This window comes from Scomber japonicus, chromosome 24 (assembly GCF_027409825.1).
Source record: "Scomber japonicus isolate fScoJap1 chromosome 24, fScoJap1.pri, whole genome shotgun sequence".
Classification (NCBI taxonomy): domain Eukaryota; kingdom Metazoa; phylum Chordata; class Actinopteri; order Scombriformes; family Scombridae; genus Scomber; species Scomber japonicus.
The window spans coordinates 10,635,826-10,649,733 of NC_070601.1; the positions used below are offsets into that span (position 1 = coordinate 10,635,826).

General features: G+C 39.7%; 1 protein-coding gene across 1 annotated transcript in view; it reads right to left on the reverse strand.

Moving 5' to 3' along the window:
* The window catches only part of LOC128354100 (interleukin-1 receptor accessory protein-like 1), a 231,468-nt gene that overhangs the window by 97,077 nt on the left and 120,483 nt on the right, over positions 1 to 13,908 (reverse strand). The window contains exon 5 of the mRNA XM_053314351.1: positions 5,166 to 5,240. Coding sequence (XP_053170326.1) covers positions 5,166 to 5,240 — 75 coding nt within the window. The remainder of the gene's footprint in view (positions 1 to 5,165; positions 5,241 to 13,908) is intronic.

The window sequence follows — 13,908 nt, forward strand, 5'->3', positions numbered from 1 at the left end:
TTATCAAAGTATATCAAGAGGCTAAACTACTACATGAAAAACAGCCCCATACTAAAAGTACACATATGCATGTGGACATGTGTTTCCATGTAGAGAAAGAGTGTAATGTGTCATACTCTGAACACAACACCCACCAAAGGGTAACACAATCAGTGCCATACAACACATCAACCTGCCAGCCTGTAGCTGACTAAAAACATTAGATTTCAATTTTTTATTTTTTTTAGCACCCCAGAGAAGAAAATGTAGTTTATAGCATATGCTGAGAACCTTTCATTTGTACATACTATGTGCTACTGACATCATATCTAGAGTAGAGATAGCACAACTGTATAGCAGACTCCACTCCACTACCTAACAGGCTGCCATGACACTTTTCACAGCTGATATAGCCTGCACAGGCTGTAAACAAAGGCTGGGAAATTACACTCACAGACATGCAATCGTTTCTCATTCAGGCTCTTTTCATGGTTATCAGTTCAGCTGAATGTAGGTTAGCTATTGTGTGATTTAAATATCTATTAAAAATACTGTTTACCTTTCAATTAAACAGCTATTTTTACTTTCATGTGTGTTCACTGTGACTATCAGTGTGTCCAGATACATGTGTCATTTTTATGGAGGTTTTTGAGCTGCAGGTTGTCCGTACAGCTCAGGAGGAGTCTGTGTCGAGTCAGGTCGAGGCTGTGTACTGTTTGCCACCAAAAAATACACAGCCTCTTAACTGTATCTTACCTTTGTCTTTTAAAGGCTCAGTTATTCAGTTTAGCAGATTCTGAAAACTTAGTTAAGGGTTCTTTAACCTGCTGGTGGAGCATCCCACCACACAGCAGCTTTGATGCAGTATTCTTTTGTTTACAAGCAGACAAAAGTGACAATAAATCACAATCACTCAAAGTCAATGGAGAGCAATGAATTATTTTTCCCATCAAGGACACCACCTTTGGCCTCTAATGTCTGGCATACTTTGTATGTTTATTACACTCTCATACTGTAAATAACTGTCACTGATATTTTATATTTCTGAAAAGCACAAGTTATTAGATAACCCACAATATACACCAATGCTATACATCACATTTTTGTGTCAATCAAACTCACATAGTGAGAAATCTATTGTAAGAGCTGCAGAAATAGATATTAAGCAGCAGCATAGATGGAGTAAAATGATGTGTTTTGAGGTATTGTAAAGGTGTATTTGTGATCTTTGACCCTTTCCTGTGTTAAAAATGTGTTGCTGAGCTACTGCCAATCTTTGAAGGAAAACAACAAATTCATCCTAAAGGCTCCCAAAAGGCACGGTACAAAAAAAATAAATTGAATTATTTTGACACAAACAACTTTTGGGATGCACTGAATACCACAGATTGATGATGCATAACAGTGTTTAAAGATGGACAGCTTCCTCAAGTAAAGTATTCATGTGAATTTCTGAGAAATTTGGCAAAGAGGCTCAGACAACACTATCTTGTTTTCCCTCCACTGCAATTTCTGAAAATTCGCTGCAGTGTCCTAATGTCAAGTGTCAGGGGATGAAGTGTGATATCCCGAGAAAGGATAGAGTTGAAAAGGCTTGAAGTTTTAACAGCCAATCAAGATCACAGGGGAACTCTCTATTTCCAGAATGAACATCACAGACCGAGTGCCACAGTGGTCGTAAATTCAATCTAACCTGAAATCAAATGTCAAGATAGGTAGGCAAGCAAGGCCACGAGTGATACGTCAGCTTTGCATCGAAAACAGCATTGGATTTAATCAAACCTGGCAGCAGCAGAATAAAGGTTGAAGGTTTGTGTCTGGAAGTTTGAATTCCTAGTTGGGTTGTGCTTGAGAACACAGAAATGCCAAAGTAATTTATTGTATATTCATTCAACAGGCAAAACTCAAACATGCTCACGCATTACGGGAATTAATCACCCCATTGTCAAAGCGTTTAGTGTTTACAAATCGTAAGCATTAGCAGTCTACTTGAAACTTGCTCTGCAGTTAGTCTGCTTGGCTAGACTGTAGTCAATTATTCTACATCTACACAAGACAGAGTGAAAACAGTGTGCATTGAACTGTCAGACTGAATTACAGACCCAAAACTGTATCCGATCTGCCCCCCAGAGAAAGTGGTAGAAAGACATGCCCACCAGGGCCCCGAGAAGAGCATTTACACAACATGTTTTAATCAAGCATTTTAAATTTGATCAATTATAACTGAGGAACCACATCCATTAGGAGACAAAAAAAAGGCAGCGGGCCACAGATGAAAAATGCGCACTGATTAATTGGGGCCCCCCATTTACAGATCATGCTGTTCACTCCATTCATCCCTTGAGTTCCACAACAAGAGCTTGGAAAGTGTCTCTCCACGTTTGCCTTTCCCACTCCGCTCGCTTTCTCCCTCTCACCTGGCTAATTAACTGTCAGCCGAAGCCATTTATGCCACTATATTTCACGGGGAAATGAATATTACAATTCCGCCAAAAACTGCCACAACCCTGAAAAGATATGTAGGGTGTGACTCGGCTGTCTGTGGATGACAAGAGTATGCTAGCCCAACACTGAGAGGAAGTGATAGGGGCTTGTAGAAACAGGGAGTCAAATAGGCGCTGAGTCTGTGTGGAATATCAATAGGGGCAGAGGTGGAGGGAGGAGCATCAGAAAAGGTTCCTACTAATCCTCATCCGCTGACAATCAAAATCAAGGATGAAAATCCAATCTGATACAGCTAACAAATTCGAAGATTAAAAAGAAAAAAAAAACAATCTGTAAAAAGTGCAATAAAACATAATCAACAAGAAAACCAGCACATCCTCTATCTCTTCATCGGGCCATTATTGCCTGTTCTCACAGCTATCAGGTAATGGATTATAAAAATCACCATCATCCACTATGAAACACTTAATCAGATGAAAAAAGCTAGAGAGGCTTTTATCCATCATCAATTTGGAGCTACAATGATTTGCGCCTATTTTCTGATTGCCACCTTTTACCTCTGCAAGCCAGTTGTGTTCATCGCCCATGACAAATTTACTTCAAAGGAAGCCTCCATCATGACCCATTTTCCCTTCCACCAACAGCTGAGCTTTTGCCCAATAAGGCACAAAGCGGGAATTTTCTCATGAGCCCCCTGTGCATCAAAAGCTGGTAAGGCAAACGAAAGACTACCGTTCAAAGGCAGCCGCATGAGGCTGAATTGGAGGCAATCATTTGAAGTAATGCTAACATTATACATTTGAAGATAATGTGTGACGGGAGATTATGTATGGTTTCTCAGAAGTACCACTTCGATTCATTACTGACTCATTACAGCTGAACAAACACAAGCTGCATCCATGTTGCACAAGATAACCAAGATAAATGTGATGAGTGTAAATACAGTGGGACTCTGAGAGGCATTCCCAAGGATAAGAGGAGAAAAAGCAGTGGGCACAGCTTTCATACCCACTGAATCACTTTCTTTTTCATACACAGATGACTCATCCTGTTTTTCGTCTTTCATGATGAAAATTCAAGGTCCATTCACAAAAGGACACAAAAAGCAAAGAGACATAATAGAAAATCTCGGACGAACACTACCAGTAATCTGTGCAGAAACTCAACACAAATGAAACTCTTAGAAAAGTACCGCAGATCAATACAGCTAAACTGTTTGAAACCCTGCAATGCATTACAAGGTGTGGTTAATATGTGTATACTGGACTTGTGATCTGACTGCTTTATACTGGACTCAGTGCACTTTATTGATGTTTTACTACTGTTAAAGGAGACTTACTGTATTGATCATCTAAAATTTGATCTTTTTTTCTTCCAATAAAGTAAATATGTGAACAGGTATCTAGTTGTATCTAGCCATGCAGGCTACATTTGGTTTTATTTGCCGAGGTTGCTTCTAAGATTCCTGCCTCCACCCCAAATACAAAGGAAGTTAATGGGTCTTCATCTGTTCTGCTCACAGCTATGTCAAATTCTACAGCAGGATGTCTTTGCAGAAACTTTTTACAGATTAGTCTGAATAATTCACAGACATAATATTAGATAGAACATTATATTTTTTAGCATCACAAACATACTTCCATTCACCTATATTGAAACCTGGGCACATGGAACACAAACTGTTTGCATGGCTGGACTAAGGTAATCAACAGTTTTGTCAAAGAGCATTTGCAAACATTTTCTTTGACCTTTACAAGCTGCTTAGGTGTCAAATATTTGGCATGTTACATATTAAAATGTAATACTTCAAATTTTCAAATGTGCTAGTATTCAAAAAGTTGCCAAAGTCAACATAAGACTGATCCCCGATAAACCTTTACAACACAAACAGTAAACTGAGCAACATGTCCAGAGATAGAATTCCATTTGTACAACAGTCATGTCATAATCCTCTGCTCACTGTCCTCTGCTTTGAGTCTCTATTTAACGGAAATACTGTTTATTTTATCTTATTGTTTATTTCTTTCTTTGCTGTCCTTTTGTTCTACTGTCACTAAACCCAACACTTTCAACACTCTGATGTTTCATGTTAAACACCTGACAGGAAAAGGTCAGACTGTGTTATTTGAGCAGCTTGAAGCCTTTTATGTCAAATATTTTGTGCAGAAAGTGTGAGCTTCAGTTGCTTAACAACAGTGGAGGAAAAAGAAGAACAAACAACAGCAAAGAAGAAGCGATGGGGACCTCTCAGTGCATGAAAACAGTATTTGTGCCGCAGAATGGCGAGTATGGCATGTATGGATTTTTTAAAAATCTGATATAAAGTACTGTCGACCTATAAAAACTAGGAAAATTATAGGAAAATTAGGACTAGAGCCCTGTCTCTAATATGAACCTGTGTCAGTTAGAGGCCTGTTTCACTCGATAGTTGTGGTAAATAAAGGATTTATGGTAGGTGACAAAAACCCATTACTATTATTTGCTGATGCCATTTAACCCCAATAGTTCCACCATACTGTATATGCACAGCAAGATAGGAGTTTCCATTTTAAATCTAAAACAAAAACCACAGCAAAGTAGAACGGGACCTACTTTTTGGGAATTGGCTTTGATGGACTAATCTAAAATTCTGAAACAATGCCATTGTGACGAGCAGGCATATGCCACAAGTATGACACCACACGCACCATCGACAGAGAGAAAATAAGCCATCAATGAGAGAATGAAACATGTTTCCTTACCTATTGCCATCTCTATGATGCTCATTTGGCTCTCTGAAGGGAAAAGGATTTTTGGCGGCTTGTCTGTCAGGGGAGCTGTGAAGAGACAAACAGAGAGAATTGAAAGAGCACATTAAATTCTACATCTTTCTCCCCCCATGGACAGTGGGAGTATGATTTATTCATTAAATAGCACAATAAAGGCTGCATTCAAACGGGAACAAATACATGGAAATATAATATTTAAAGAGTGGACATAGAAAAAAGGGATGAATTACTATGACTCAAAATTACCCATTCAAAGCTTTAAACATCAATGCACATACTTTCAAAGCAGCAGCTGCTTCAATAATAATGCTATTTGTTCCTTGTAAAAATGAGTGTGTAAGTGATGATACGGCTTTGACGCTGACTGCCATACAAACTGTACAGTATATACAGTGGCTATGTAGCTGGTTAACCATTCTAAGTCTACATTACACCCTGAGCTAAAGCTCAAGGTTACAAGCTGTTGCAGGAGATGTTTAAGCTGCATCATTTACAGCGACAAAAAGTGATTTCTTTTAAATATGAGTATCCAGTATATTAGCATAATAATAATAATAATACACTTTAAATTAAATAAAAACAAACTTCTTCAAGCAATGTGAGATTGTCAATATCTTAGCTATGAATGAATTACTGGTTTAAAAATGTATCACGGTTACAGGAGAACAGCCTTCATCCCAACTCCCTCCGAAATACACCAACTCCAATTAGACAGCTGCTGAATAACAAAAGATGTGCACTTAGAGGCTCCTCATTATAATGAGTCCCTAATTGGTTCTAGTCTTCAAAGTGGCATCAGAGAGGTTTTCTCTCTCTGCGCACATGGAAAATACTCGGAGGGACGAGACTCGTTTCAGTACAAATGACTTGTGGTTTGACTGGAGCGGTGATCGCTGAGCACAACCTATGGAAATGAGCCGGGTCTAAGGAGGGAAGTCTTCCAGGTTCACACTCAGTTCTCTGGTGATGTAACTCACCACAGTTGAGAGTGTTTGCTGCAGTTGCACTGAAATCTCATTTGTCCTCCATGATGGTGTAACGTGCACATAGATTAATGATGCAACTAACCCTTTAAATTCACCTTCTGACAGCTGACAAATTCAGTATTTCACCCTTAATTGCTTTATTTCCAGGAAAGAAAAAAAAAATACATAATCATCATAAGCTCTCTCCAATTTACTCCAAATTACATGAAAAAGTTGGCTGTACTTGCTTTCCACAACAATCTTTTTACATGAGTGTTTTCTGATCTTCCACACTATGCTTAAGGTTTGGCTCAGTTCAGGCTGCTTAATCAACTTGGTTAAGGTTAGGGAAATATTACACTCACAGTTAAAAGAAACCAACAAGCTTTACTGAACTTTCCTTGCATCTCTACCACCAACACCTTCTCCCTGAGAGGTATAATTTGCACGGCTGATAAAAGTCCTTGTCAGGTAAATGCACATGTGCAGCAGGCCATTTTTGCAGTGGGGAGAACAAGTATTTGATACACTGCCGATTTTGCAGGTTTTCCCAGTTACAAAGCATGTAGATGACTGTAATTTTTATCATAGGTACTCTTCAACTGTGAGAGACGGAATCTAAAACATAAATCCAGAAAATCACATTGTATGATTTTTAAGTAATTAATTTGCATTGTATTGCATTACATAAGTATTTGATACATCAGAAAAACAGGACTTAATATTTGGTACAGAAACCTTTGTTTGCAATTACAGAGATCAGACGTTTCCTGTAGTTCTTGACCAGGTTTGCACACACTGCAGCAGGGATTTTGGCCCACTCCTCCATACAGATCTTCTCCAGATCCTTCAGGCTTCAGGGCTGTCGTTGGGCAATACAGACTTTCAGCTCCCTTCAAAGATTTTCTATTGGGTTCAGGTCTGGAGACTGGCTAGGCCACTCCAGGACCTTGAGATGCTTCTTACGGAGCCACTCCTTAGTTGCCCTGGCTGTGTGTTTCAGGTCGTTGTCATGCTGGAAGACCCAGCCACGACCCGTTTCCAATGCTCTTACTGAGGGAAGGAGGTTGTTGGCCAAGATCTCGCGATACATGGCCCCATCCATCCTCCCCTCAATATGGTGCAGTCGTCCTGTCCCCTTTGCAGAACAGCATCCACAAAGAATGATGTTTCCACCTCCATGCTTCACGGTTGGGACGATGTTCTTGGGGTTGTACTCATCCTCCTTCTTCCTCCAAACACAGCGAGTGGAGTTTAGACAAAAAAGCTCAGTTTTTGTCTCATCAGACCACATGACCTTCTCCCATTCCTCCTCTGGATCATCCAGATGGTCATTGGCAATCTTCAGACGGGCCTGGAATATGCGCTGGCTTGAGCAGGGGGACCTTGCGTGCACTACAGGATTTTAATCCATGACGGCGTAGTGTGTTAGTAATGGTTTTCTTTGAGACTGCGGTCCCAGCTCTCTTCAGGTCATTGACCAGGTCCTGCCGTGTAGTTCTGGTCTACAATTTTCTCCCTGATGTCTTTACACAGCTCTCTGGTCTTGGCCATTGGGGAGAGGTTGGAATCTGTTTGATTGAGTGTGTGGACAGGGGTCTTTTATACAGGTAACGTGTTCAAACAGGTGCAGTTAATACAGGTCATGAGTGGAGAACAGGAGGGCTTCTTAAAGAAAAACTAACAGATTTGTGAGAGCCGGAATTCTTACTGGCTGGTAGGTGATCAAATACTTATGTCATGCAATAAAATGCAAATTAATTATTTAAAAATCATTCAATGTGATTTTCTGGATTTTTGTTTTAGATTCCGTCTAAGAGTACCTATGATAAAAATTACAGACCTCTACATGCTTTGTAAGTGGGATAACCTACAAAATCGGCAGTGTATCAAACACTTGTTCTACCCACTGTACTTGCAATGAAGTGGCAAACATCTGCTTGATTGGTTTGATTTATTTTTTAGACACTTTATGTAATCAGTGGGAGACAGCCAGACTTGCAGCTTTGCAGAGAAACACCGCAATAAATGTTCGAAGATGTTTCCAGCAGACATGTCTGATTAGCAAATCAGCTCAAAATGTCAAACACAATTGGGAAGATTTAAAAAAAGTCAGGGACCATGTACAGTGTGCAGATATTTTGCATTTAGTTTACTCTCGTTTGCACCTGCTCTGATTTGTTTGTATGTACTTGTTATTTCATTGGCGTCAACTCACCACTGAAAGAATCCTTCTATCATTCTGATCCAATCAACTGACATACCAAGACCATAACCTGGCCTCAAATATAAGATCATGCAATTTGTTGAGACAAGTGGGCTGACAGCAGGGAGGAAAAAAATGCTTATGCAAGCTCATTAATTACAAATTCACAAAAGAACCACAGCGAATTATGCCTTTCCCTGTGCTTGGCGTGTCTCAATGCTGTGTAAAGAAATCTCATTACCTTAATTACCTTTTTCTTGATGAAATATGCTGAGATTATTTTGTTTCATTATGACATGAAAAGAAAAAACTCTGATGATTTGACTTACACAAGACAATGCTGGATTTTGAGGGGAGAAAATGGTGCACGGGCAGGGATGTGGCTGCATGTATTTATAGTAACATGAAAAGAGAACTCAGCTGGGGATACAAACATCAAACATTGAGCCACGGCTCGTTGCCTATGTTTTTAAAGTAAGTTTGAAACATATTAATTATATATTTAAATTAATGATACTGCGTGAAGAACACAGATGCATTTAAGCCTTTTGATACTGAACTATATAAAACAGAATATTTGCAATAATTATCCAAATCCAACTAAGATCCAGTCAAGCACACATATATGTGCATCTGCAGTACTGTAAGACTGTTCTCATATTAAATGGACGTTTTAATCACTTCGTCTTTTCAAAGGTTGAAGATTTGATTGGCTACGTGTTATGTACTATAGAGAAGCCCTCATAGCACCGGCCTCCGGGAGCACCTTGATATATTAAAGTTGGATAGTGATTGAAATCAATTACCAGGATGTTAAAATAGGAAAATGGAAAAATGGCACAGGTTGAAAATAACCTGAAATCTTTCAAACTGGCACCTGTAATGCAGAAATACGGATGGAAAGGTGCCCAGCCTTTCCATCACCTTTCAGCTGATGGGAAGGTGCCCAGCTGTCAACAGGCGGCAGCGCGCAGTGATATGAAGGGAGGGAAAATAGTGCCAGGTGATTGTGAGGTCTGACTTTTTTAAAGACAACAATTTTGTGATGCAAATGTATTACTCTTTTGAACACATATTGTTTTTCGAAGCAAAACGCTTTATCTTTGTGACCCCAGAAACTAGCCGGAGCTACTTTCTTCAACACCAAAATCGGGCCAGAACTCCGCTCCTAGGACGCAATGGGGGAAAAGCCACTGCTGATGGTGAGGATGTCATACAACTTCATGTCTAAAAACCCAAACTATCCCTTTAAGCTCATTTAACAAAATGGACCTAACCATGATATTTATAAGAGATAATGCCTTTTCTGTCTTATGATAGCAGCAAGAAATGAGCTATTAATCAGCAGAATATCATACAATATCATACTGGCGGGAAATGACATCAGTAAGTACTAAAATGTAAAATAAGTCTGGATGACAAGTTCAATTCAGCCCTGAGTTAAAGTACATATATGCACTATATTTAAGGTGGAAGGCCATGGGTGCTGTATTATTAGAGTAGTAAAGTGGTTATGTTCACCCAAGCCCTTTAAAATCCTCCTATATAGACCACAGAGCATATCTGGTAGGGTTTTATGGCTTAACATGACATTATTTGAAGTCATTTCTAAAGTCAGTAATGCCATCTTTCTCTGTTATCTAATGGTCATTAAGTAACATGTTCCATCTAGAGGTTCTCCAGGCAACATATTCACAACACAGCCACCTTGAAACTTGAGGTCTTAGTCCTTTGCCTGTGACTATTTCCAACTCCAGAAATTCATTGGAGCAGACCGGACATATCTAATGACTCTCAATTAAAGGGACAAGACATGCTCTTCTCTGTTATAACCCCATTTTGTAATTTAAACTGAGAAGATGGATGTTTTTCAATTTCAAAAAAAGTCATGCCTGGAGAGGTATTGATAATATAGAGGCTCTCACTCATTCAAATGTGAATTCTCGTTTTGATTTGCGGGGTTGCGGCGAGTCTGTTGAAGGTGAAATCCCAAACCTGGAAGGTAATCAAAGTTCTGACGTATGTTTTAATAAGCTCAGAGAAGACGAGGTTGGTTTTTGGCAAGTGCTGCGCCATTTTAAAGCTAAAGGTGACAAAGTAGAAGAAGGCTGTTTAACTCTAGTAGAAATACTGCCCTCATCCAAATCAAGGGCACACTGCTGATATGCTGTACCGTCAGTGGGATCCTACCATGCTGCAAGCCATGTAAACACACACATTCCCACACAGACACACAAATTTGAGATGCATTAGTGAAGCTGGCTGGTCTTCAACTACAAAACCATAATTCTGTGGTGGTTATTATGAGTGGGAGTGGGCAGGCTTTTCGCTGAGGGGCTCGAAACACATCCAGCCTGACCTGCTTCCCAAAATACAAACACACATCTAGTATAAGCACATTACACACATGTACGCACACACATCCCTGCACGCGTAAACATTGGTAAGCCTGACGTCGGTATCAGCTGGGGGAGAAAAGCTCCCCTCACAGGCCCTGTGATCTGCTCTCCCTGTGATCACATGATGATAGATGGGGGGATGGAGTAATGAAATAGAGAGAGAGAAAAAAAAGACCTCGTTCTCTCCCATTAACTCCACCATCGCCTTCTCTCCTTCTGCCCCTATCTGTCTGTCCCTCGCTGTGTGTCTTTGTCACTCTGTCTGTCTGTTTCTCTCGCTCTCAGGGGTGAGACAGAAGGAAAGATGAAAAAGGAGGGAGGGGGAAGTAGAGGGTGGGAGAGGGTTGTGGTCCTCTGTTCACACCTCATTAAAGACCACTTCAGCAGACATAGATTAAGAGGAGTAGTGTGTGTGTGTGTGTGTGTGTGTGTGTGTGTATTTTGAGCGTGAGATCGTTAAAAGAAAGATGCAGTGTGAGTTCCACGGGAGAAAATAAATGAAAGCAGTTTTAGAACGACTTGAGAGTCAGACCTTGTTAGTCATACACATTCAAATATTTTTTTGTTTTTTTTGTCTTCCCATCTTGCAAGTAACAAATTAAGATACACTTTCTTCAGATCTATAATGAAAATTGGACTGATGTGTTAATCTGCCTGAAGACTTTCTTTTTTAACTGTCAATCACAATCAGCTGCTTGAAAAGATGACAGACTGATAAAATGCTAATATAGCACATGCATAGAAAACATTATAGCGATTTAGCATTTCCAATAACATTGTGATGTGAGCTCATGAGAAATTGGTCATGAAAAGTTAATGATGAGCATAATGATCTGCACAAAATAACACTGTTATTGGTGAGAACAGAAAGAAATAGTTTAACCTTTGAGAACGTATTTTTCTACCCATGGTGCGCTGGGATTTGAATATGAATGTGAGGGGTGATTTTCAAAAAGCATACACCATCGTGAAAATAATCCATGTACAATTCGTGACATACAACAACTGCAAACTTGAAATGATGGCACTCCAGCAGTGTGATAAATCATTGAAAATGTCAAATGCAGTTTTTGTATCTATTGTCTCGTACCGAAAAGATGAAGGGATTGCATGCATGCAAGTGAATGGGAAATAGTCAAAATGCTATTTTGAAACAAATCTGTTTGACTATCAAATAAAAGAGTCAGATGTTTTAAAAAATGGATGTGTTAAAGAGATTAAATGGTGTAATTACACAGTCAACTGTATTTAAAAGAAGGGAACAGCTAATGTAATTTGACATTTCAGCAGAAATGTGTGCCGAACATTTAAAACTAGGAGATCCTGATAAAATTACATTCTCAGATATGTAATTAAAAGTGGATCTGAAAGACAAAGCAGGGCTCGAGGACTTTATAATGTGTTGGATAAGTTGGCCGGAATATCTTCAAACTGGACTGAAGCCGAAGGGACCTCCTCAGCACTGGGAAGGAGACGAAATTTGTCAGCAGCTGTCAGGGACTGTTAAAGTTTTTGAAAAATAATCGGCCTCCTCAGGGCACAAGGGATAAATGGACCACGATTGCAAATAACCAGCAAACTGAAGTCACCCAGTCACTTTGTCAAGTGTAGTTTCTGCTGGAAAATAATATCTGGGCTTGATACTCAAATGCACTTTAACATGACTGTGAAAACAAGGGAAAAATACAAATTAAAATGCAATAATTAAATACTCATACTTAAAGCAGATTTCTACATTTTGTATTTACTGAACTGTTTTTGGAAGTATATTGTATTTTTGAGAGGCTGCCATCAAGCGCTTTCGGGCTTTTATTGTGCACTTCTCTTTTTCATGGCTAAATAAACAGGTCAATAGACTGGAAAAATGCCATTGTAAATTCTTAATGTGACCTCAGCTGAAGGAAAAAGTGTTTTCATTACCACACAACAGAAATGGTACAAATCTCCTCCAGCAAACAGATATCACAAACTGTAATGACTGCATAAATGTGCAGACAAGTCAGATATACAGAGCAGTTCTGTGTTCGTGACAACAATGATGCTTCTCTTGCATTGATGGCAGTTTGTGGGAGTTACATTTTATAGTTGTGGCAAACTAACTGTTATTTTAGTGAGGGGACCTTGCGGCTGCAACATCTGCCTAAGGGCAGCGGGTGAAATGGAGCAGAGTCTGGATGACTGCAGTGTCTGATGGTGTCTCTGATGAACTACACCAATGAAAGAGAAAAACAGGCAATTATCAAAGCCTTATTAGGGACTCTAATTTGGATTTATTGAGAGGCTCCATCATCTTAAGTTGCTTTTGAGAATATAATTTCCCCTACATTGTAATAGGAGCAGTGCAAGTGGGATACCAGTCACTCACTAGCCGTATTAACCTTCAGTTTTTAGGCTACACTTGACTGACTGAATTTCTAATCATGCAACTCGAGACAGAGATGCTGTCTGCTTGTTTGCCACATTTTGTCATCACTGTCTTGTTAAAACATAAATATATTTTGTAGAGTAATCTCAGTAATGACTTGCTTGTAACAGAGTTGTTGCACACCAGACTTGTAGACAGGTGCGTCAATTTAAAAAACTGTCTCTTTAAATAAGGCACGGATGGGTTGAATTAAGACAGACAATTCTCTTCCTGAAATTAGCTGTATAACAAATAATTCAAGTAGCCAGTGAAAAGTGGGGAAACAAGCTGTGGATGAGAAGTGTGTCATGGCCAAACCTCGCTGACATGGACCGACTTGTAGAGTTTCACAAACCGCTCTGGAACAAAACGTTGCTGGATTTGTTGCATGTTACCTGCCATTCTGCCTCACCCTTAAACCTACCGCTCCTTCCACAGTGCTTTGTTGGCTTTAGATGTGTAGACGACGCGGGGTTATTGGAGTAAATTGAATCCACTGTCATGTTCCTGGAACCATCCGGAGATGATGAGTGCTTTTGTGACATGGCAGGTTATACTGCTGCAAGTATCAATTTACTGTGGCCACAAACACGGTCAGCAACATTATGGGTAAGCTGTGGCTTTCAAATAATGCTCATGTTGACTTTGAGAGGCCTAATATGTCTCCTGGAAAAGTGTCTCAACACCATTACAATCCCGCTACGAGCCTGTGAGGAAGGATCGATGCTTCCATGGAGCCTCC